The sequence below is a fragment of the Hyaena hyaena genome, unplaced genomic scaffold (genome assembly GCF_003009895.1).
Source record: "Hyaena hyaena isolate Hyena2069 unplaced genomic scaffold, ASM300989v1 scaffold_554, whole genome shotgun sequence".
NCBI lineage: Eukaryota > Metazoa > Chordata > Mammalia > Carnivora > Hyaenidae > Hyaena > Hyaena hyaena.
In genome coordinates, this window is record NW_024081187.1 from 853296 (window position 1) to 876305 (window position 23010).

At 36.4% G+C, this 23010-nt stretch overlaps 1 protein-coding gene across 1 annotated transcript in view; it reads left to right on the forward strand.

Moving 5' to 3' along the window:
• KHDRBS2 (KH RNA binding domain containing, signal transduction associated 2) overlaps positions 1–23010 on the forward strand; it is a 580108-nt gene that overhangs the window by 551761 nt on the left and 5337 nt on the right. The window contains exon 8 of the mRNA XM_039256034.1: positions 8275–8333. Within this exon, the coding sequence (XP_039111965.1) occupies positions 8275–8333 (59 nt within the window). The remainder of the gene's footprint in view (positions 1–8274; positions 8334–23010) is intronic.

The following is a 23010-nucleotide window of genomic DNA, read 5'->3' on the forward strand; positions in this document are numbered from 1 at the left end:
GGTTGCTTTTCCAAGTATACCAGTGTGTTGCAATCATAATCTACTCACCAGGTTTACAGCTTTGTAGGTAGCACTTTCATGGAGCTTTGTGAAACTTAACAAAAGGATTTAATCATCATATAAGTAGATCTAAAAATAAAGAACTACCAATTCGCAATTTGAGGGTAGGAGCTGTGCTGTAAACTTACCTTTACTTGAAAAATATTTCTGGAAATACAGAATAAATGCACAACATAACAAGGTTTCAGCATAAATGCTTCGGAGGGCAATTTATTTTAAGAGTTCAAATTTTAAGACTACTTACTTAACTGCTAAAAATAGTTGGGTAGTTATAAATCTTTCATATTAATACATTAATCAAGTCCCTCTATCCCTTCTTCTAAAATATTACTTTATATATTTTTAAAAATTTTAATGTTTATTTATATTTGAGAGAGACAGAGACAGTGTGAGCGGGGTAGGGGCAGAGAGAGCCTGAGACAGAATCTGAAGCAGTCTCCAGGCTCTAAGCTGTCAGCTGTCGGACGCTTAACCGACAACCACCCAAGCACCCCTAAAATATTATTTCCTATTTTTTGTGTTTCTTCAATTTGGAAAATAATTAATGAAGCTTTAGTTAAAACTCATCCTCAATTATCTGTCCTACTTCGTATACACAGATCTTCAGCTTACTCAAGAATCAAAAAAAGGTTGAAATGAAAGACAACATAGCATAAACTAAATGCAGCTGGAACTTATAAATGTGGAAGCTTTAATCTTTGGAGGCCCACAAAGAGCAATGGTGTACCTGTAACGTGTTTAATGATCTCTGGTAATTTTTATATCCTACCAAAGTAAACAGTTGGAAAAGTAAGCAAAGTGTGGATTCTTAATAAACTGCCTCCTCTATTTTTTTTCCACTTATACCAGTCTAACTGGTTTGATGGTACAAACACATCTTCTAGAGCAGAGTTTTCATTTATATTACTGCCAGTATCTCTATTTGTAACAACTGAACGTCCAATGTATTTCCTTTATGAGCTTGGTTAGTCTTGATGGCTTCTGAACTAGCCTGATCCACCATCTGTGTCGTTTCTCCCGCCACACGAACACAGACATCGACTGCTAGGTTGTGAAGCACTATAGAAATGTGTTGTTATGTCACAGGTGGCCACACTAAAAACTTGCTTGGAAAAATAGCTTGATTTTGATGACGATACTATTTGGTTTCCTAGAAACCACATTTCATCCTAATTTTGTCTGTTGTGCTCACTGCCACTTAGTTGTCTTAGTAAACTGCTAACATAGTCTATTTAGGGTAATATGTTCTTCTGTCCACAAAAAAAGGACTGGAATTTTCCAAACCTGATTTTCTTTCTAGTCTTACAGTTGATCATGAATAAATTAATCTGATATCTTTCCTGCTTCCTTTACTTCACTTCTTTATATATCGTTTTTATACCCCAAATATTTATTTCTGTCTACAGTCTTGCTATCAAAAGGCCAAACTGTTGTGCACAATCTTACTAATAATTACATATTGTTTAATGAATCATTGCAGCTAACATGTTATATCTTGATTTTATATATGTCCCAATTTCTAGGAAAATTATATATGCTACAACCACCAGAGTAATTACCAATAATTATCATTTTAATGACAATTACCAATAATTGTAATTTTAATGAACATTTCCACAATTGTCACAATGTGTTTAGATACCTTGAGAGCTATATTTTTTAAATTTTTTTTAATATTTTTATTTATTTCTAGGGGAGAAAGAGAGAGACAGCATGAGCAGGGGAGGGTCAGAGAGAGAGGGAGATACAGACTCTGAAATAGGCTCCAGGCTCTGAGCTGGCAGTCAGCACAGAGCCCGACGCGGGACTCGAACCCGCGAACCGCGAGATCATGACCTAAGCGAAAGTCAGATGCTTAACCGACTAAGCCACCCAGGCGCGCCGAGAGCTATATTTTATAAAATATATGGTGGAATTACAGTGAACTGAAAATTAAATAATCAGGTTGTGTTTATACTGAACTCATCTGTTCACTTTTACTCACATTTAAACATTATTAAGAACAGACAAATGAAACAATGTAATGAAATGGTAGCTTTCTGAAATAATGAAATGAAAAGCATAGAGCCAACACTATAGTCTACTTTCTCTAGCCAAATCATATATGATTTTAAAGTTGAAAAATAAGATAATAATATAAAAATCACAGATGCATTGGTCAGTTACATTATTTTTAAGTTTTCGATCTGAATTTCATTCATTTCAGAAAATAATTTTTTTACTGCTCCCATTGCTGTCACTATAGACATTCCTTCTGAAGCATATACAAAGTTTTATAAAGATATTTACAGCAAAATATTTTAAGATTATTCCTGTTCAAACACAATTATGTCTTCTTTGAATTCTTTTATTCAATCATTTATTTATTCCACAAATATATACTGGATGCCTGTTTATCTTCAAGGGATTGCTTTAATTACCAACATATTATTTAGGATATGTGGTACAGCTTCCTTAGTAAGAAGATCCATAATTCAGTGGCCTAAACAAGAGAAAAGTTTATCTCCCTCGCATATAATAGACATGCACAAGTAGGTGAGCTCTGCTTCATGGCATCATTGAGGGATTCCAAGCTACTAGGAAGCCATCTGTCCTAGTTTGGGCTGCTATAACACAGTGCCATACATGGGGTGGCTTATAAAAAAGAAATTTATTTCCTAAAGTCCTGGAGGCTGGAATTTCCTTTTCAAGATGCCAGCATAGTTGGGTTTGGGTTCTGAGAAATCTATTCTGGGTTGTAGACTTCTGTCTTCTTGTTGTATCCTCACATGGTGAAGAAAGAACATGAGAGCTCTCTGGGGTCTCTCTTTCAAGAGCACTAATCTCATTGATAAGTGCTGAACCCTCATGATCTAATTACTTCCCAAAAGTTCCACATCCTAACACTATCACATGGGGAGTTAAGATTTCAACATATAAATTTTGGGAGACAAAAGATTTGGTTCACCCTACCATCATTAACACAGTTTTCCAAAATGGTTTCAAGTTATTCACATTTCCTGTCAGTTACATAAAAGTTGAAAGGAAGTAGAGGACAAAGGAATTTACTTTTATGCAGATCATTAAAAACATTTTTACACATCACTCTGCATCTATGCTAAGAAATATAATCCTGAGATGGTCAGTCTTTCTTATGCAAGAGACAAATGGATTTATAGGGGAACAACTAGAAGTCTTTTATGTCCAACCCTCTAGCTATGCATATACAAATGAATACCATTCTTCTCATTAAAACAAACATAGATACCTACCTACTACCCAAGAGAGAAAATCCAAGTTCAATTCCAATGACTGCTGCCAGCTCAATATCCAGAATCTCTGGGAAATATACAGAACTGCACAAGGTCTCGATATGGTTCTTCGAAGTCTGACAACCTATAAAATGATAAGCAGATTATCTTTGCTGCTCTCAGCTTTCTTCCCCATACATTATACCCAATATAAACTGGTGGAAAAGGAACAGAATCACCATGATAGAAACTTTCACTGGGAAACACTGAAGGCTCCATAGGCAATAACAATTATAAAATCCTGCCAAGCAACAATAAAAGACACCTAAGCTACCACATTGAAATAAGTTTTTTGGTTAGTGCACCTGGCAACCTTGTGGGCTATTTTTGTTTGTTTGGTTTTTTTTGTTGTTTTTTGTTTTTTGTTTTTTTTTTCTGGAGCTTATACCAGATTTACTAGAAGGTTCTTCTTTATCCTAATGGATAAATGGTCTTAATCCATAGCCACATCGGCATTGAGTCAAGTATAGTGTGCCCTCATTGGGGACTTCACAATTTTTAAAGCCAGCATGTGTGTACATGTTCAGGAACCTGAGGAATGTTCTAGGGATCATACATGATGGTAAAGTCTAACGGGAAAAGGTGAGGGCATTTTTGAGCAACAAATGCCCCCCTCATTATATCTTCCTATTGGCATACAGAAACAGCTGACTTCTCCAATCCTGCCAAACCACAAATTTCTGAACACTCTTTCAATTTAAATTATAGAACTGCTACATAAATCAGGCAGAAATAACTTCCCTTAGCACAATTCTATTCACTTCTGTTTCTTCTGGAAAAATGGCCCATTCTTATTTAAGCTCATGACTTTTGTAAGCCTTTCTAAAAGCAGCAGGATGAAGAACATTTGGGCATTGTTCAGCTTTTTTCCTGTAGTGTCAAAATTTATGTAGACCTGTACCCTACTGTTCCAAGTTCATGGCCAATGGCATAACAAGGCCTATTAGCTTTCTTCCCTACTATATTTTTTTCCTTACATTCTCCCACTTAGCTAATGCCCAGTATTTTGGGATTTTAATGGCAGTTCGACACTTCTACATACTCATTTATTTGACTAATTGTTGTGACAGAGATTCAAAGTTCAGTGGCTCAAACAAGATAAAAAATATTTTTTACCCACAACAGTCCCTGAAGTAGGCAGTGGTTTACAGTAAGTCTTCTCCCACAGAACCACTTAGAGGCAGAAGTTCCTCCCATGTTGCTTTCCATGCCTTCCCAAGGCACAGTCTTTATTTGCATGGTAGCTGCCAGGTCATTACTTTGAGTGCATTCTACCAACGAAGGAGATGACTGCACAAGTCCAAGATGAGGAGCTTGTCAGTAAACTAGAAAGAAACTCAGGGTGGCCACTCTCACTTGTGTGCAAATCCCGTGTTTCCTGACTTAGCCACAAAGGCACATCTAGTTGTAAGGATAGCTGAGAAATGTATTTATTCGCAGTGCAACCATTTGTCCATACAAAATGTTTTCCTAAGGAAGAAATGAAAAGTAATGTTCAGACAAGCAAAGATATGGACTCTTACAGAGTCCACTATGCTTATTATTTGTTATTTTGCATTATCCTTTATTTTACAAATATCTGGTATGTTCTACTTTCCCCTTTTTAGAGCAGCTAAAAGTTAAAACTCCCTCTTGATGTGTATGTATCATTTACAACAGGCAATAACTGTAGTTTCTTTGTCATGGTCTCTCTCACTACTTTCTTTTTCCTGTCCTTTACCTTCATCAATTAAAATTAAAAACTGAGTGGTGCCTGGGTGGCTCAGTTGGTTAATCGTCTGACTCGTGATTTCAGCTCAGGTTATGATCTCACAGTCATGAGATCGAGCCCCATGTCAAGCTCCAGGCGGAGCACAGAGCCTTCTTAGGATTCTCTCTCTCCCTCTCTCTCTCTGCCCCTCCACCACTAACTCTCTCTCTCTCAAAATAATAAATAAATAAACATTAAAAATTATAATTGAAATCCAATGAGAAATATAGTAATGCCACTACACAGTGTTTGGAGCTGGTGGTCTTCATACAGCACTTTGGGAAACATAGTTTTTTTGTTTTTTGTTTTTTTTCAAGGAAACATTATTGATTGTGACAAAGGGAGAGAGAAGCTGCTGTCAACGCCCTCATTTTCTCTCCAACCATATAAAGGGGAATGCTGTTTGTTAAATCATATTCTCATGACTGTCCTCTCTTGATCATCCAGGGAATCAATGTAACAACTTTCAGGAATTTGCAACACATGCATGAGGATTCTCATTGAGGCTGTATCGCTTCTGTTAAGTATGTGAAAGAAGAGAGAAATATCCAGCCACTAGTCAATGGCCTTAGACTTTTATAATCTCAAAAATGGGAAGAAACACATACTACCATACTTTTTTCCTAGATAATTTGTGTATACATATTCTGGGCAATGAAGGCCGCACTCAGTAATGTTCTTTTTCCTAACTACTTTATACTAAAACTGAATTAGTGATTTCTCAGTTGCCTCCCAGAAAGAGAAAAAGGGCCAAACTTCTCTGTCTCTCATTTTCATTTCTAATGCATACACTTGTATTTTCTTTTTTGCTTCTCTTTCCTTACTATCAATGAAATCTGAAGTATTCAATATGAGACCTACGAGAGTGCCTTGAGAGATAATGACAGCCACAAAAATTTTAGGCCTTTCTATCTTTCTTTTCAACCTAACCCTTTGATATCTGTGGCCCACCCTCAGCCCTTATATAATTTGGTCTTTGAACTTAAGCCATTTTCTTGCCACACTTCATAGCTGGACCAGTGACCCATAGATTTAATGAAATTCTTAGAGGGGCTGGAATTCCAAAGGTTAAAGTCTCTGCTTTTTATTTAATACTTGGGGAAGAGGGTTATTTTATGTATGGAGGTGTTGCTTCCCAGGTAAAGATAAGCGAAAATCTGAATATCCCAAAGTACAGTAAAACCTTGATTCGCGAGCGTAACTAGTTCCAGTAACATGCTTGTAATCCAAAACACTTGTATTCAAAGCGAATTTCCCATTAAGAAATAATGGAAACTCAGATTTATTCCACAACCCAAAAATATTCATATAAAAATGATTATAGTACTATAATATAATACAAAATAATAAAGAAAATACAAAATATAAAGAAAAATAAATTAACCCTCACTTATCTTGGAAAACTGTCATGGCTGGTGTGAGGGAGAGAAGAGAAAGTTGTCCTTATTGTAGGACGACTTTCACTATCACAAATGGAATCATTGCTATCTGTTGGTTCAATGGATCTTTTTCTGCATGGGGGCCACTGTATTTAGTCACATGGATGTTGACTACAGTACAGTATTAATGAACTCTTGTCATACACTGTATTTAATGTCATTGGCAATAGGCAGCAGAGGAAAGGGTCTATATCTGCAGGCAGCCTGACCTAGAATGAAGCAAAGCATTCCTAAGCTTCCTCTTGTATGGAAAAGCAAAGGACTGTCTGTATGTGCTTTGAAGTGACAAAAAAATACACTAGTGCTAGTTCTGGGCACCTTCCAATGTTCTGAAAAATCACTGATTTCAGTCAAACACTATGGCCTGAGGCTGAGCATCCGAGTGTGGGAGACGGTCACCCACAATCCGACAGGTAGAGAGAGAAAAACGAACCATTGGCTCACATGTGATCATGTGACATTTGGCATCACGTACTACTCATATTGCAAGACATCGCTTGCAATTTTATCGAGTTAAAATTTATTAGAAATGTTTGCTTGTCATGTGGAACACTCGCAGAACAAGTTACTCGCAGTCCAAGGTTTTACTGTACTTAAAAAGAATTAGTAATTTTGACATTATTGATAAATTTATTATATAATGTAGAAGTTATAAATGAAGATTCAAGCGGAGGATGTAAAATGAAAGAGCTTATATGAGGGGAAAAATATTGTACATCATAAATTATAAATATAAATGTGAATATATTAATATAAGTAGTTATTATTTATTCTGAGGACGTCTCAGAAACAACTGAAATGGCTGAAGGAGCAGGAAATGGCTGACTGTGTTAAGTGGTGCTAATATAAAATGAAGACCACGTCTTGACCACTGGATTTGAAAATGTCAGGATATTGACAAGAGCTATTTCAGTGGAGACAACAGCCTGATTGGAATATCTTCAAAAGCATATGGAAAAGAGAAGCAGTGAAAACAGTGAACAGCTGCCTCTTTTTAAGAAATTTTGCTGTAACAGGGCAGAGAAAGGGCAAGTCGCTGTTAGGAGATGTGGGGGTGAGGGAGGACTTTTTGGGGGATGAGAGATAATGAAAGGCTTGGATGCTAATGAGAATGGTGCCTTACACCAGGGAGCACTGCAGCGAGATGACAAGTGTAGTGGGGGAAGCTTGTAAGTTGAGTAAGAGATGAAGAAAGGGCACCTTCTTGTCAGTTATTGAAACACAGAAGCATCTAGCAAAGTATTAAGTAAAAGTAAATGGCTTATATATTTGAGAAGTTCATGGACATTCTGTGGAAGGGCTAGAGGGGAGAATAAATATAATTTCAGTGTTTGGAAGTAAAGATGAAATTGATGCACATTTCTTAAGGTAACAGCATTAAAAGCCATACATGGTTGACCAGATTGTCATCTTATATAGCACTTTTTCTTGGAAATAGACCTTTATAACTTTCCTCTTGACAAATTTTGAAGTATGATACTTGTGTTTTAAGGGAAATTTGATTTATAAAATTGGAAGTTAGAGATAAAGAGGTTCTGAGGTGGCATGAGAAAATCGTAGCACTCCTTGTCAGTAACCTGTATGTTTCTACAGAGTATTTTTTAGGATTGTGTTTTATGCTGGAGGTTCTTGGGATATTACTTTAGCACACATTTTGCTTTCAAATTCCATATGAGTTTCTGGGTTGATTCCCCCTGATTACAGTAGCATTGATTGCTGTCTAAATCTGTTGCAGTGTGCCTGAATACTATGACTACGGTCATGGAGTAAGTGAGGATGCCTATGACAGCTACGGTAAGACCTTTTCTTTACTAAAACTGTGAAATCAGAACATCCATCAGTCACTGACAACTCAGAAATTACTTCTATCTTTCTACTCCCAATTTTTACAGAAGTCCAGGGTAAATTGATTTATGTAATTCTAGGGTGAGATTTGACATCCAACAGCCAGTGCCAGAAAACTGGACAGATCAATTTTGATCAAACTTTCAAAAGCAATTAATCACAATCATAGATCATTCTCAACAGCAACACTGAGCATTTTGAATAGTGCCTTACATGTTCCACTGTGTCCATTGTCTGACTCATCAATTTGACAACAATGCTGTGCCTTTCCTGCTGTCTCGAAGATCCTCAGGGTAATATACAGTTAAAATATTTTAAAACTTTTAAGGGCAGACATTGTGGCTCTCAAGTTATTTTTTTTATAGTGTGCATAGGCATACTTCTTAAAAGTGCCATGTAATGCTTGGCATAAGAATTAATAGTCAAACAGCATGTCAGTCTACAAAACTAATTAATTTAAAAAATACACTGTTTAATTAAAATACTACTTAAAATTAATTGTAATTCAATTCAGTACGATTTATTGAGTATCTATGACACATCAATATAGTATATCACTTTTTAAAGATAGTTTTTTATCCCTTAAAATATATATACAGTATCACCAGTTGACCACCTTGAAAACTAACACTCATTTAATATTTTCAGCCCCTGATTTTTATTGAAATAAGACCGAGGCCTCTCCATTTCTCTTTATGGGGATCAGTGAAAGAGATAATGAATGTTGCCTATGTGTTTGGGGCTCCACATTATGAAGGTGCAGTGCTCCATAAGGATGCAGAAGGGGAGGTACAGATCTCAGGAGAAAAGGAAGGAAGTGCATCCTCCTTGGAACCAGAGTTACCAATCGACTCACTTCTCTAGGGGAGTCATGAGGCCACGCTCAGAAACAGGAGTAGAAAAATAAAGCACAATAATTGTCATTCATAAGCTGATTATTTACATATATATATTTTATTTTTTAATAATAAATTTAACTATGAAATGTTTTGATCTCCATTTTATAATAAGGAAACTGAACAACAGAGGGTAAGTCAACATGAGAGTATAGCTTCGTTTCTTCTATTCTCATCAGTGGTTGAAATGCTATTAATTGCTACTACCACACATAAAGTATCTACCTATTATGGCTCTGTACTAATTTATAACAAGGATTAGAGATAATAGAAATAATCCTCATTAAACATTATATATATATATATATAAACACATATATATATATAAATAAATACATAATCTAATCCCCACTAGAATCATACAGGGTACACACTCCTATTGCCATCTGCATTTGACAAATAAGGAACTAAGGCTCAGAGCAGTAAGTAACTTGCCTGAGTTAAACAATTAGTAAAGAACAGAGCAAGAATGTGAATTCTAGTGTGTCTGATTTTGTTGCTGGGAGGGGGGCAGAGTTCAGTCCACCTAGTGAGGAAGAACAGGATCTGGTACTCTATACCTGAGTTTGCTCTAAAGGAAGAATATTGAGCTCAGTGAGATTCCTCTAAATCCTGCCAGCTGCTCTCCTACTAATCTTAGGTCCTCTACGGTATTTTACAGGAAAAAAAATTAACCTAAAATGAGCAGTAGACTCACTTTCTCTCAGATTCCAGCTTCTCTAGCACCAAATGAACCTAATCTCCCTGCTGTGAGAGACAGACGTATTCTTCAAAATAACTGAAACATATTTTCAGAAATTATTACACAGAAAAAATAAGCGATAGACAAGTTTGCACAGGCCCGGTTCAGTTGCTACAGCACTGTCTTAGTTCAACAGAGCAATAAGTCAATCTGCATTGTTCCAAGCATATTCTTAATCAAATAGGAATCAAGGCTTATGCTTGTATAATTAATTACTTAGGATGATAGACGAGTAAGATACAACATGGGCCTCTCTTTAATTCATTCAACTTTGTGCACATAGGTATCACCAGGATGTAGGAACATGATGTTGTACACAATAGACATTTTCCTTCCTCAGTTCTTACTGTCTACTGTTGGGAAACAGATGGGTACATATAAAAAATCATGCCAGATTGAGGTGCAGGATGCCTCAGTCAGTCAACCATCTAACTCTTGATATCAGTTCAGGTCATGATCTCACAGTTCATGGGATTGAGCCCCACATTGGGCTCTGTGCTAACAGCACAGAGTCTGCTTAGGATTCTCTCTATCCCTCTCTCTCTGCCCCTCTCCTGCTTGTGCACACTCTCTCTCTCAAAATAAATAAATAAACTTAAAAAAAATTGTGCCAGATTGTAAACCATATGATACACGGGAAGGCCAAAGAACATTATTTATGTAACAAATATCTATTTGGTGGCTGACATGGTAAACCGCATGTGGACAATCCTGGAGATACTGCAGTGGACAATCTCTTAAAACTTACATTATTTATAAGTCATTTTTTTTAAATGGAATTTTCACTGCAAAATATGGTCATTGCTTCTAACACTTAGCACAATAATTTGAGGAAGATCACACCTATGAGCTTTATTTTACGGAACTGCATGTACTAAAATCAATGGCAGGGATGAATCTGACAGTGTAGCTGGGAATAAGAGATGGGTTTTCTCTTTCTCAATATTTACATTTTATTTTTTTTCTAATGGTTTATTGTCAAATTAGTTTCCACATAACACTCAGTGCTCATCCCCACAAGTGCCCTCCTCCATGCCCATCCCCTCTCCCCCCCCATCAATATTTACATTTTAAAATGTTACTACCATGTAAGTTAACAGGGAATAGTGTGTGAATACAAAGTATAGCTTCTCAGATCTTATAATGGACAGGCAGGGGGCCATAGTCAGGAGAGTGGGACTCACCTCTATATCCTATGGGTCTTCCATGATTCTTTCTTGATTATTTGATCCTTCTCCTGCAACAAAGTCTAGAGACAAACAACCCCTTTTATTTTAGAAGCTACACCTGCCCATAAGCACTAAATTTCATTCTGGGTCAAATTACAATTTACCAATAAGCAATTCTCACCACATAGAAACAGTTGATAAATTATTTTTTAATTATTTTTAATTATTTTTTTAATGAGGTAATGAAGAAAAGACAGAAAGGGATTTGATTGTCTGGACAGAGTAAGAAAATTATTAAGTAGGAATTTTTACATAGTAAACTTGTTTTAACCTATTTTATTAACTAAAATGTCAGCCAAATTGGCCATATTCTTAGCGTTTGAAGATTACAAATATATATATACATACATTTTTATATGTATATATAGAAATCTAGCTAATGTGTTGCAACCGTTTGTCCTGGTATAGACCCCATAGAAAATAGTATGTGTGCAGCACAGGGAAATTGAAGGAAGAGAGGCTCACAATCCAGGATTCAAGCAGCCCAGGGGCCATTCCACTGCCCCATAAGCCTCTTGGCTCAGTACGACCCATCTGTGGTACACATTAGGCCACGGAATGGGGATCAGAGACTCTGAACAAAAGCAACTATGTTTTAAATGATGCATGTGTGAAATGGATTATGTTTTTTTAGATTTTTTTTTTGCCACAGGTGTTTAGAAATCTAAGCAGATACATAGGTCTGATTAACCTAACAAATAAGTTATTTTTTCTTATTCTAAAAATAATACACATCTGCAATAGAAAGTTAGTTTTGAAAAAGAAGAAAATTTTTAAACCATCCTTAATTATTCACTCTTTACTTTTTGTTATATATTTTGCCAATTTTTAATCCATCGTGATACACATTTTATTTAAAAAGAGAACACAACAGAAAATACTTAATAAAAATTCCTTTAAGAGTTTCCTATCATTAAATAAAGTTTGTTTTCAGCTCTAAATTATTACAATTACACCCTGATGAATTGCACAATTCAATATATTTCACATGCACTATCAGAACTAACCACTACTATGATCAGTTGAAAATGATCCTGCTTTTGTATGACCAGGAAATAAAGAAAATACTTGCGATCTATCCATATAGTAATGAGATTTAAATTTTGAGTGTTCTCATACTCTCATATCTTCTACAGACAGTAGAAAAAGGGCCAAGTCAAAAGCCGAGAAATAGTAAGCACTCAGCATCATAATCTTAAAGTCTAATTAATAAATTAACTTGCATTACATACATTCACATCTTGGTGTTAGGTTATTACGTAGACGGAGCTTCAAGTGCAGGTTTCTTGCTGATAGGCTGCTCATCCTGTCATATATAATGGGAAGATGATAAAATTTAAATGTGCATGTGAAACAGTTATTTGAGGACCTACTCATCTCAAATACAGATTGACTGATGTTTTTTCATTAATTTTCCATACCTTACATATTAACTAATATCCATTTATAACTGACCTTTAATGAATTGTGCACAGTCTTTTAAATCTGTAACACTTAAACCTTGCATCTCCAATGATTTGTCCAATTCCATTCTGAATTAGTAACATCTCTCTGTTATAGCTTGGTTCTATCATTGGTACAGATATTAAATCTCAACAGGAAGTCTGTATTTTTTGTAAAATAAATAGCCCCACTTCTCACTTTCTTGGCAACACCCCAGATTCGGACTTAGTGAGGAGGCTCAGAATCAGTCGCCTCTCCTGCTCAGGCTGGTGAAAAGACCTATGCGGCAAACAGCTTTGGGGATGGAGGAAGGAACACTTTTCAGGATAATTGGGTCCTGCATACAAAAGACTCACAGATGGAATCTCTCATTTAGGATTCCTTTAGAAATGATTTGAAATAAACCACTGGAAGTAAAACTCCAATCATTCAGAGTGATGCTTCACTCTGAATCCTCATACATTGTGTGTATCACCAGAATAAAATTGTATTTGTCTCTTTCGGGCCCATAATTCATGTTGAAGTGGCAACTATGTTGACTCCAGAGAAAAACATGCATCCTTTGGGCTTCATCAGTTAGATTATTTAAGATGTTTGCACACAATTTAACATTAACAATTAAACTATTTTTCTTGCAATATTATAAATGTAAAATTTTAAATATTAACTCTTTTTTGTTAGTACTAAAATACAACATAAGTATATTATTTATTATATTTAATATTTTAATATGTTTTAAAATTTTCATTGATATTTAATTAATACTAAATTAATGTTTAAATATTAAGTTTCAGATAACTTGACTTTGCTTTGGAACACAAATATTTGACTTACAGGAATCCAAATCGGTATCTTCATTTTAAAAATATTTCCTAACTTATCAGAGTCATTATAATTGTTTTAGTTAAGTCTGAATAGCTCATAATTCAATAAGGGTGCATTTTAAATATAGTGCATAGATTAGCTTTGCTAAGCAATGCTTCCCATAGGAAATACTCTCTAAATTCTCTCTGAGACTGACAGCTAAGAATGGACAGCAATATTCTCTTCTCAGAGAAAAGAACTGTTTATTAAAATGTATTTAATGTACGAACTGAAGAGCTAATTATGCATCCATTCTTCAGTGGCATTTAAGATGACAGCTGTGTGGAAGCAAGGAGGAGAATATTAATACACTGTTTGAAATGAATGAAAGCAAAAAAAATTTGTGCCATATTCTAGGGCATTTGAGTGCCTCACTTCAAGACGATTGCAGAACACAAAGCTCATTTTGTGTTCAGAGGCAGGAATGATTATTATCCCAGTATGAAAATAAGCCCTGCATTGATTAATCTGTGAAAACAGCAAAAGAAAATGAAGCTAACTGGCAATCATGCCATCCGTGTGATTCAAGAACAAAGACTGTCTGTTTATAAGAGTAAGTAGAAATATAAATTTGAGGAAATTGATTTTACAGATGAAGATAAGCTCCTTAATATGGGCAAGAATTTACCAGACATTTTAAAAACTAATGTATACAACCAATTTATTTTTCCTAGGACTTCTTTTTTTTCCCCCTAGGACTTCTTAATATTGAAATTGCTACATGATAAGCTATTGAGAAAAATATCTCTTGTGATTTATTCTACTTAATTTTTAATATAGATTTTAAACTTTATTTTTAATCAAAAAGATTAATGAAATGGCAATTCTAAAGTATTTTTTAAATGTATTTATTTTGAGAGAGAGAGAGTGAACAGGGCAGAGGCAGAGAGAGAGAGGGAGAGAGAGAATCCCAAGCAGGCTCCACGCTCTCAGCAATGCCCTCAGCCCCGCAATGCGGAGCTCGAACTCAAGAGGCATGAGATCATGACCAGAGCCAAAATTGGATACCCAACTGACTGAGAGCCACCCAGGCGCCCCAAAAGTATTTTAAAATTCACTTGTAAAATTAACTTAAGACATGGCTAACTTTATGTCCTTACTATTTCAGAAGTTGCAATGAGACAGATATCTAATTCAACTAGTCTTGATAATAAATGCGGATAATGTTGCCTAGACAAACAAAAAAAGCAGTGCACCACTACTCCATTGTTTCCGTTCACTGTAATAGATGTGTTACAGTTTCAATTCAGTTTTAGGCAGAATTGGAACCCAATTTTCAGGATTTCAGATCAGAGATTCTTTTTTTTTTTTTTATTTTATTTCTAGGAGAGAGAGAGAGAGACAGCGTGAGCAGGGGAGGGTCAGAGAGAGAGGGAGTCACAGACTGAAACAGGCTCCAGGCTCCGAGCTGGCAGTCAGCGCAGAGCCCGACGCGGGGCAAGAACCCACAAACCGCGAGATCATGACCTAAGCGAAAGTCGGACGCTTAACCGACTAAGCCACCCAGGCGCCCCTCAGATCAGAGATTCTTAACTTTAATTACACATTTTAGAATCACCTGGTGATTCTTGAAAAAAAAATACTAAAGCCCAGTTACCACCCAAGATCAGCTCCTTCACAGTTTTGGAGATAAGAACTAGGCATCAGTTGAATAGTGTTCTCAGTGGTCCTGTAGCAGCTAAAGTTGAGAATTGGTTTTAGATACATGGGAGCTTGATGAAAAGTAGCCTGTGATCTTAATATGAATGGTCAAAACTGTGCCAGGCACTTGCATCCTTAAAGGCACCACACAAATTACACACAGGCTGCCTTTAGAACAGTGGGTACTTTATAAACAAATATTGTGGTATAGGATATGGCATTTTCAGTTCGCCTTTTTCAAAAAGCTGTAAGTTTAATGGAAAATAGAATTTGTCTTTTTTGAACAACAGTGTGCTGAACAGTTAAACCTTAAACTTGACTTTGTCTAAAATTCACCCAACAGACAGAGAGTCCACAAAAAATTATAGCCCACATACACCCAACAACTCTCTTGTTGAGACAATAAAACAAGCCATTGGAAAGTTCTTTTATCACTTTCTTTTCTGCTGTGTTAATGGGGCAATCATTTTAACTGATGTGGAGGGAGGACTTGTCAGAATCTTGGGGTAAACAGATCATGTACAAAAAAGTATATTCAATATGACAGATTTTTATTTAGAATATACAAAACGAGCTGATTTTAAAATGCAAAATAGAGAATATGAAATATAAAGCTAGGGAAACATTCTTGGAAATACACTAGTGAAGAAAAATATATACTAAAGGTCTACCACCTTAGGGGGTCTTTATAATAAATTTTCACAGTTTAGGGAGATTTTTATGTTTATTAAAAGAGGGTATGAATTTTAAAAAGACTCAGATACCTCATCCTAAAATAAATCTGCAACACATATTTATCAAATATCATAATGTATTGAATGATTCAATGGGAACTGATATATTTGCTGAAAAAAGTATGCCAATTGAAAATATAATTACAATTATTGATGACTAATATTCGTGTCTTTTTGTAAATTACCTAACTATATGAAGACCTCGCCAAACCTTTAGTTCTGCTGGTAAGAAGACATGCCAGGGGAAGGGGACACTTAGGTCAGTCTCTCTGGAGCCTGGCAACTGTGCAGGAAGATTCCAGAAATCCTCTTGTGATCAGAGGAGTGTAGCAGCAGAAGATAGACAGATACCCCTGGAGGCCGTTGGCATCTGGAAATTACAGCAGTGATAGGTCCAGTTATGGGCAAAGAGGTAAGATTCGGGCTGCTGAGAAGACTGGGGAAAGCAAACAAAGAAAGTAAAGTGACTGCCTAGAGTTAGCCCAAAGGTCACAAGTTAAGGGTACAAGTGTCCACAAAACTGCCCTCACTTCACACTCCAGTCACAAATTTGAGAGACTGAAAACCACCCTTTCTTCTGACCAGCTGTCTACAGATTTGGAGTTCCCATTACCCCCTTGGGTTTGATAATTTGCCAAAATGACTCACAGAAGGAAAGGCATCTGTAAAGAAAGGTCTCTGACTTACAATTAATTTTATTAGAGCAAAAGGAAAGAGAGCAGAACCAGGAAAAGAGAAAGATACATATAGGAGGGCCTGGGAGAGTCCCAAATAGGAAGCTTTCAAAATCTTCAGGATGCCACTCTCCCTCCTGGCATACTGTGGGTAACGACACACAAGGCATTGCCACACTCTTGAAAACCTCAGTGCCCAGAGCTTTTATTATAGTTCCATTATGCAGCATGAATGCCTGAATCGTCTCTAACTCCTGCCTCCTTTTCTCTTCAGATTGGGCTGGTATCACTTGGTTAAGGCCCAAACCCTCTAACCTCCTGGTTGGTCTTTCAGGCAAAACCAGCCCCTAACCTGAGTCATCTCATTAGCAAGAACTATCAGGTGTGGACAGAGGAGCCACCATCGGTAACAAACACCTTCCCATGACTCCAGGACACTCCAGAGTTTAGAGGTTACTTCACAGTAACCAGGGACAAAGGGCACTCAAAATGTTTGTTACGGGGGTAGTGACAACGTGAGCACCCGCGTGGGAAAGAAGGCAGAGGCATGCTGAGGAGAAAGTAGAGTCAGAGCTGGTCATTGCCAGGTTAACATTTTGCCGAGCTTCCAACCTGGTTTTCTGTAACTCACATAACTTGGTGTTGGTCAAAGGATATACGCTGGGCTCATTTCTGTTCTCCAGTATAGAAATGACAGGTGTGGGGGGAGTAAGGCGATCACACAGTTATTAATTCAGTTTCTTTGTCTATGAAGCTATGCCACCGAGCCTACCTTCTTCACTGAGTTGAGAGCATTATTGGAATTCTTAGAGAAGAGAATCATAAAATATTATTTTATATCATCATTCTTACCCTTCCATTATTTTTCATAAAGCCCTTATGTACAAAAAAAGTCTGTGGCTGAATTCTACAGACTTTTGATTGATTCTGGATTTTATTTCACAATAGTAGAGATATTTTTTTTTAATTTTTTAAGGTATTTATTTATCACTGAGAGATAGAAACAGAGCATGATTATGCGAAGGGCAGAGAGAGAGGGAGACAAAGAATCTGAAAAAGACTCCAGGCTCTGAGGTGTCAGCACAAAGCCCACTGCAGGGCTCAAACTCACAGTGAGATCATAGCCTTAGCCAAAGTTGGACACTTAACCAACTGAGCCACCCAGGTGTCCCAGTAGAAATATTTTTTAAACTCAAGTCACAGAAGCTTCTACATTATGTCCAATTATTATTCATCATTTTTTTCTGTACCTTCCATTTTGGAAATCCTTTTTCTAACTGGAGTGTTGATCTCTTTTTTGCTTACAGAGATCTTAATTCCAAAGTAAGAAGATAGAGACATTTTATTTTATTTTAAAATATTGAGAATCTTGGCCTTTATTATTCTATAGATGGAAGATATTACACAATAGAGCCAAGGATAAAATATACACTTAAGTGTTAGTTTCTTGTGTAATTTGTCAACTATTAATGAATGATTACTAGAAATGAAATGGTACAGAGTAAAGTTATTATTAAATATGATACGGTGTAAAATGAATAGAGTAGGGACTAAAACAGTAGTCAATATAAAAATAGTACCACCAGCAAGGGAGGGGTAGTACACTAATCACAGCATTTTGTATTACGGTGTTTATTCCTAAAATTCCAAATCCTAGTCGCTGCATCTGGGAACATAGAAGCATATAAAAATCACTCACTGCAAACTAAACTAGTTGGAATGGTGTTCTTGGCACAGCCTCAAGTTTATTGGGCATTTTTAAAATCATCCTGGAGCTCACAATCAGAAATAGCAGTAATTCCAATAACTTAAACTTAGCCACAAAGATAAAATTGTGAAATCATGCAATGATTTGGAAATTAGGTATTATACATGAAGTAAATTTGGAGATATTAAACAAGGGTATGTATAAGAATGGAGAAAGGTTAGAAGAAATGGCCCTAGAAATTCCATACCTAAACTGAAAAAAAGAAACTGGAAGATGATTTAATTCTCAGGCTATAAAACCCAGCCATGGCCACCAACCCATATTCCACTGAGGTGAATTAAAGTTAATAGAGAAATGTCAAGTACCAACTAGTTGAGCCACAGATATATTTCAGAATTTTACCCTCAAAAGTTTCTACAGTTTTCCTCATTCTAGATTATTCACATATTTATCAAGCTGTCTTCCTGAATTTCCCTATGCATTTTCCTTTTTCTTTTTCTTTTTTTAGTGTTTATTTTTGAGAGAGAGAGAGAGAGAGAGGAGGGTAGGAGCAGAGAGACAGAGACAGAATCTGAAGCAGGCTCCAAGCTCTGAGCTGTCAGCACAGAGCCTGATGTGGGGCTTGAACTCAAGAACCATGAGATCATGACCTTAGCCAAAGTCAGACACTTAACTGACTGAGCCACCTAGGTGCCCCTATGCATATTTTCAGTATATACTACATTTTTAAAATTCATATTATTGTTTACATCAACAAATGGGACTTTGGAGTCAGTTGTTACTTATCTGTTTCATGGTTCATGTGGGCAATCGAAAACACCTACTTTAAAAAGCCACTTAGGGACTTCACCTAAGAACTTTTCAAAGACTAAAATGAATTGCACTGTTTTTGAGGAAACTGTTGGTATTTAGGAGAAGTTTGCCAGTAACCAAGAGAAGCTCTGAAGAGGTCCCAAAACACCCAGCCCATCTCTGGTGTGTGGGATCACGACCAGAAATCATCATTATCATTCTTAAGATGAATCAAAATAAGCAATCAAAAAAGCTATGTATAAACATTTACTAATTGCTAAGGGAAATGTAAAGGTTCTTTTCAATATATTAAGCAAAATGAAATCATTCATTTGCTGGAATATAATAAGTATCTAAAGTTTGTGTCTTGTTGAAACCTTTAACTGGTTTGTTCTACTGGTTTCTTCCCCTAATTGGTCCATTTCCATGCAACAAGATGACCTTCCTTTTAAGAAAATGAGTTTAAAATCTTAACTATTCCTTGCATTTCAAGACCCAAGAATTTTTTTTCAGTAAATACTGTAGAATACCTGTACTTTAGTTGATCATCAAAGTCATCAACTCTAATGCTCTAAAATGAAGTCAAGGGTCAGATCATGCTAGGCAGTACATGGTATTCCTTGCTAAGGAACTTGGACTTGATATATATAATATATACATACACACATACATACATACACACACACACGTATATGCATTTAAAGTCATGGAAAGACCCAAACAATAACTAGGTAGCTGAGCACTCTGGGCAAAGATGAGAATGGCTTGCCATGGAATAGGGTTGGTATGGACCAAAAGAGAATGATGAGTTAAGAGAATATTAAGGAAGAAGAGACAAAGCTTGATGATTGGTTAGATTGAGTGGGCTAAGGTGAGAGTATGCCAAGGGTTTTGATGAGTAACTAGACAAGTAAGTAGCATCAGTCTCTGCAATACAAAAATTGGGAAAAGCATTAAGTATTTGGAGAAAAAGATGAGTTTAGTTTTGGAAATCACTGACTTTGAAACACCTGAGGAGATGCCCTTCAGGCAGTTAGATATGCATATCAGAAGCTCAGAATGGTTTGTGACAATTAAAATGAATCATCAATATGCAGATTAAGAAAGTTACCACTTGCCAAAAAAGTCTTTCAAGAAGAAAGAGGCAGAACCAGAATTCAAATGCAGGCCTCATTACAGAGCCCATTCGAAGTGAAGAGATCCGAGGGAAGGCTATGGCTCCTTCTATGGGTACAAATGAAGGTGTAAAATACTTAAATAGAATTAATGTAGTTAATAAATAATTACCAAGTGCCTGCCATGTGCATCACAAGACACATGGAAGAGAAGAGAGTGCTAAGAAAGGCTCAGCCCTCTGATATTCTCTAGATGGAATATTCCAAGTGTTACTTTTTTCTAACAGGCAATATCTAGGTAAAACTTTGAAATACTGATAAAATCTGTAAATGCATCCCAGAAACTGACTGAATTTCCTGAGAGCATAACTGATGGTGAACTCAAAGTCAACTCTTCTTAGAACATAATTCACCATGTTCATCTGTGAAAAGAGATGCTGGTCATCCATATATCCCCTTCTGTACTATAATAGTTTACCCTCTGTATCTTACAATAAAAAAACTCTGCAATTACACATAGTGGCAATACAAACTGTGTAGCTAAAATTGTTCAATGATTAGATTCCAGCGTTCCATTAATATTTTAAAATGCTCAGGGCAGAGCAGACATGCTTTCTACTTTAGAGGAAAGAACACCTTAACAAATTCAGTTCAAGCATTCCACACTCTTGTTTACAAAATTAAAGCTATGCTCTCACTAATTTAGCTAATTATCTGTTGTAGGAATCACTAGTTATAAAATAATTCAGGGAAGGTAGAATAAATGAAGTCCTGTTTCCCAGGCAAGGCAAGGAAAAAGGGAGTGGAAGTCAGGGGCTTCTTTCAGATGAAAGCAGTGGTGGAAACTGCTAAGACGACTATAGATAGAAATTCTGGGTCTTCCACACAAACTTTTTGAGCTATAATTTTCTCATCTTAAAGAGGAAGACAACTGGCACAAATCTTATAGGAAGTTGTGAGGATTTGCTAATAATACACATAAAATGCCCCACACTGTGATTGGCCCTTGGAAGATGTGATGAGAGGGAATATCTCAAATTTTTAAAAGGATAGGTATTTAAAAATTAAATGAAGAAAATGAACACTGTTACAGTGTGTTACAAGAACGAAACATCTAAGCTAACACATTTTCTTTGGGAATAAATAGCAATAACACAACACGTAAGAATACATTCCAAAGGTGCTTTTAAATATAAAGATATTCCTAGCACTGCTAGGAATTTACCCGAGGGATACAGAAATGCTGAGGCATAGGAGCACATGTACCCCAATGTTCATAGCAGCACTCTCAACAATAGCTAAAACATGGAAAGAGCCTAAGTGTCCATCAACAGACGAATGGATCAAGAAGATGTGGTTTATCTATACCATGGAATACTACATGGCAATGAGAAACAATGAAATCTGGCCATGTGTAGCAACATGGATGGACCTTGAGGGTGTTATGCTGAGCGAAATAAGTCAGGCAGAGAAGGACAAATATCATATGTTTGCACGTATAGGAGGATTAGGAGGAACTTGACGGAGGACCAAGGGGGAGAAGAAGGGCGGAAATGGTGGGGGAAAGGGAGAGAGGCAAACCATGAGAGACTCTTGAATGCTGACAAAAACTGAGGACTGATGGATGTGGGGGGGAGGGGAGGATGGGCATGGAGGAGGACACTTGTGGGGATGAGCACTGAGTGTTATGTGGAAACTAATTTGACAATAAACTATTTGTAAAAAATAAATAAATAAATAAAAAATAAATATTAAGATATTCCTTAGAGAAATATGAGAAATTTAACTCTGAGATCAACGGAGTGGCTCAGAGCCAGGTGGATTCTAATCAACCTTGTAGCACTCTTATATGACTGGCAAACCAGACAGCAGTGGTTTGTAATAATGGAAATTAACTTAGATTTCCCACTTTACTTGTGGTTTTTACATATTGGTTTACAGTATACTAAAAATAAATAGCATGAGCTCTCCCTTTTTGTTGTGGCGAGGTATATAAATGTTTTGATTTTGGGTTTTAGTCAGTCCGAGGGTTGTGGGTCATTGTTAAGCTGTTTTGATTCTGGGTTTGGTGGTGGTGGTGGTGGTGGTGGTTTGTTAGTTTTATTTTGAGAAAGAAAGAGAGAGAGAGAAAATCTTAAGTAGGCTCTTCAGTCAGTGTAGAGTCTGATGCATGACTCAATCCCACAGCCCAGGGGCCATGATCTGAGCTAAAATCAAGAATCAGTTCCTTAACCTGAGCCACCAAGGCATCCCTTATGTATGTATGTATGTATATATTTATTTATTTATGTTAATGCGGGAGTTAAACAATTTTTTTAGATTCTTTTTAAGATCTCAGAACTATAAACAACTAGCTATATAGGGCCTAGCAAACATAAGAGCTGTGCCCTCAATAATTTCCATGATATCCTATATCCTTTCTAAATGATTCCTGAAATTGATGTGCTTGGAGGGTGGCATTTTAAACCTACTTCTGTAAAAATAAACATTAAAAGTTTACTTTCCAGGTTAAATGATGCTGACTTTTCCTAAATTGATGCCTTGTTCCTATGCTTCAGTTTCTCCAGCAAGAACCTCCACTCAATAATGATAGTATCTCTGAAACAATCAGAGAACACAGCTTTGTAACTTTAAATAGCATCCCGATTTTTCTTTCCTGCTCTCAGTGCTCCTCAAAGTAGCTGGTCTGAGGGCAGAATGAGAGTGCACACTGAAGAATGCACATCGCTTAACAGATCTGATTCTGCTGAAAGCAGAGTATTTGAGATGCAGAATTTGAAGTCACTAG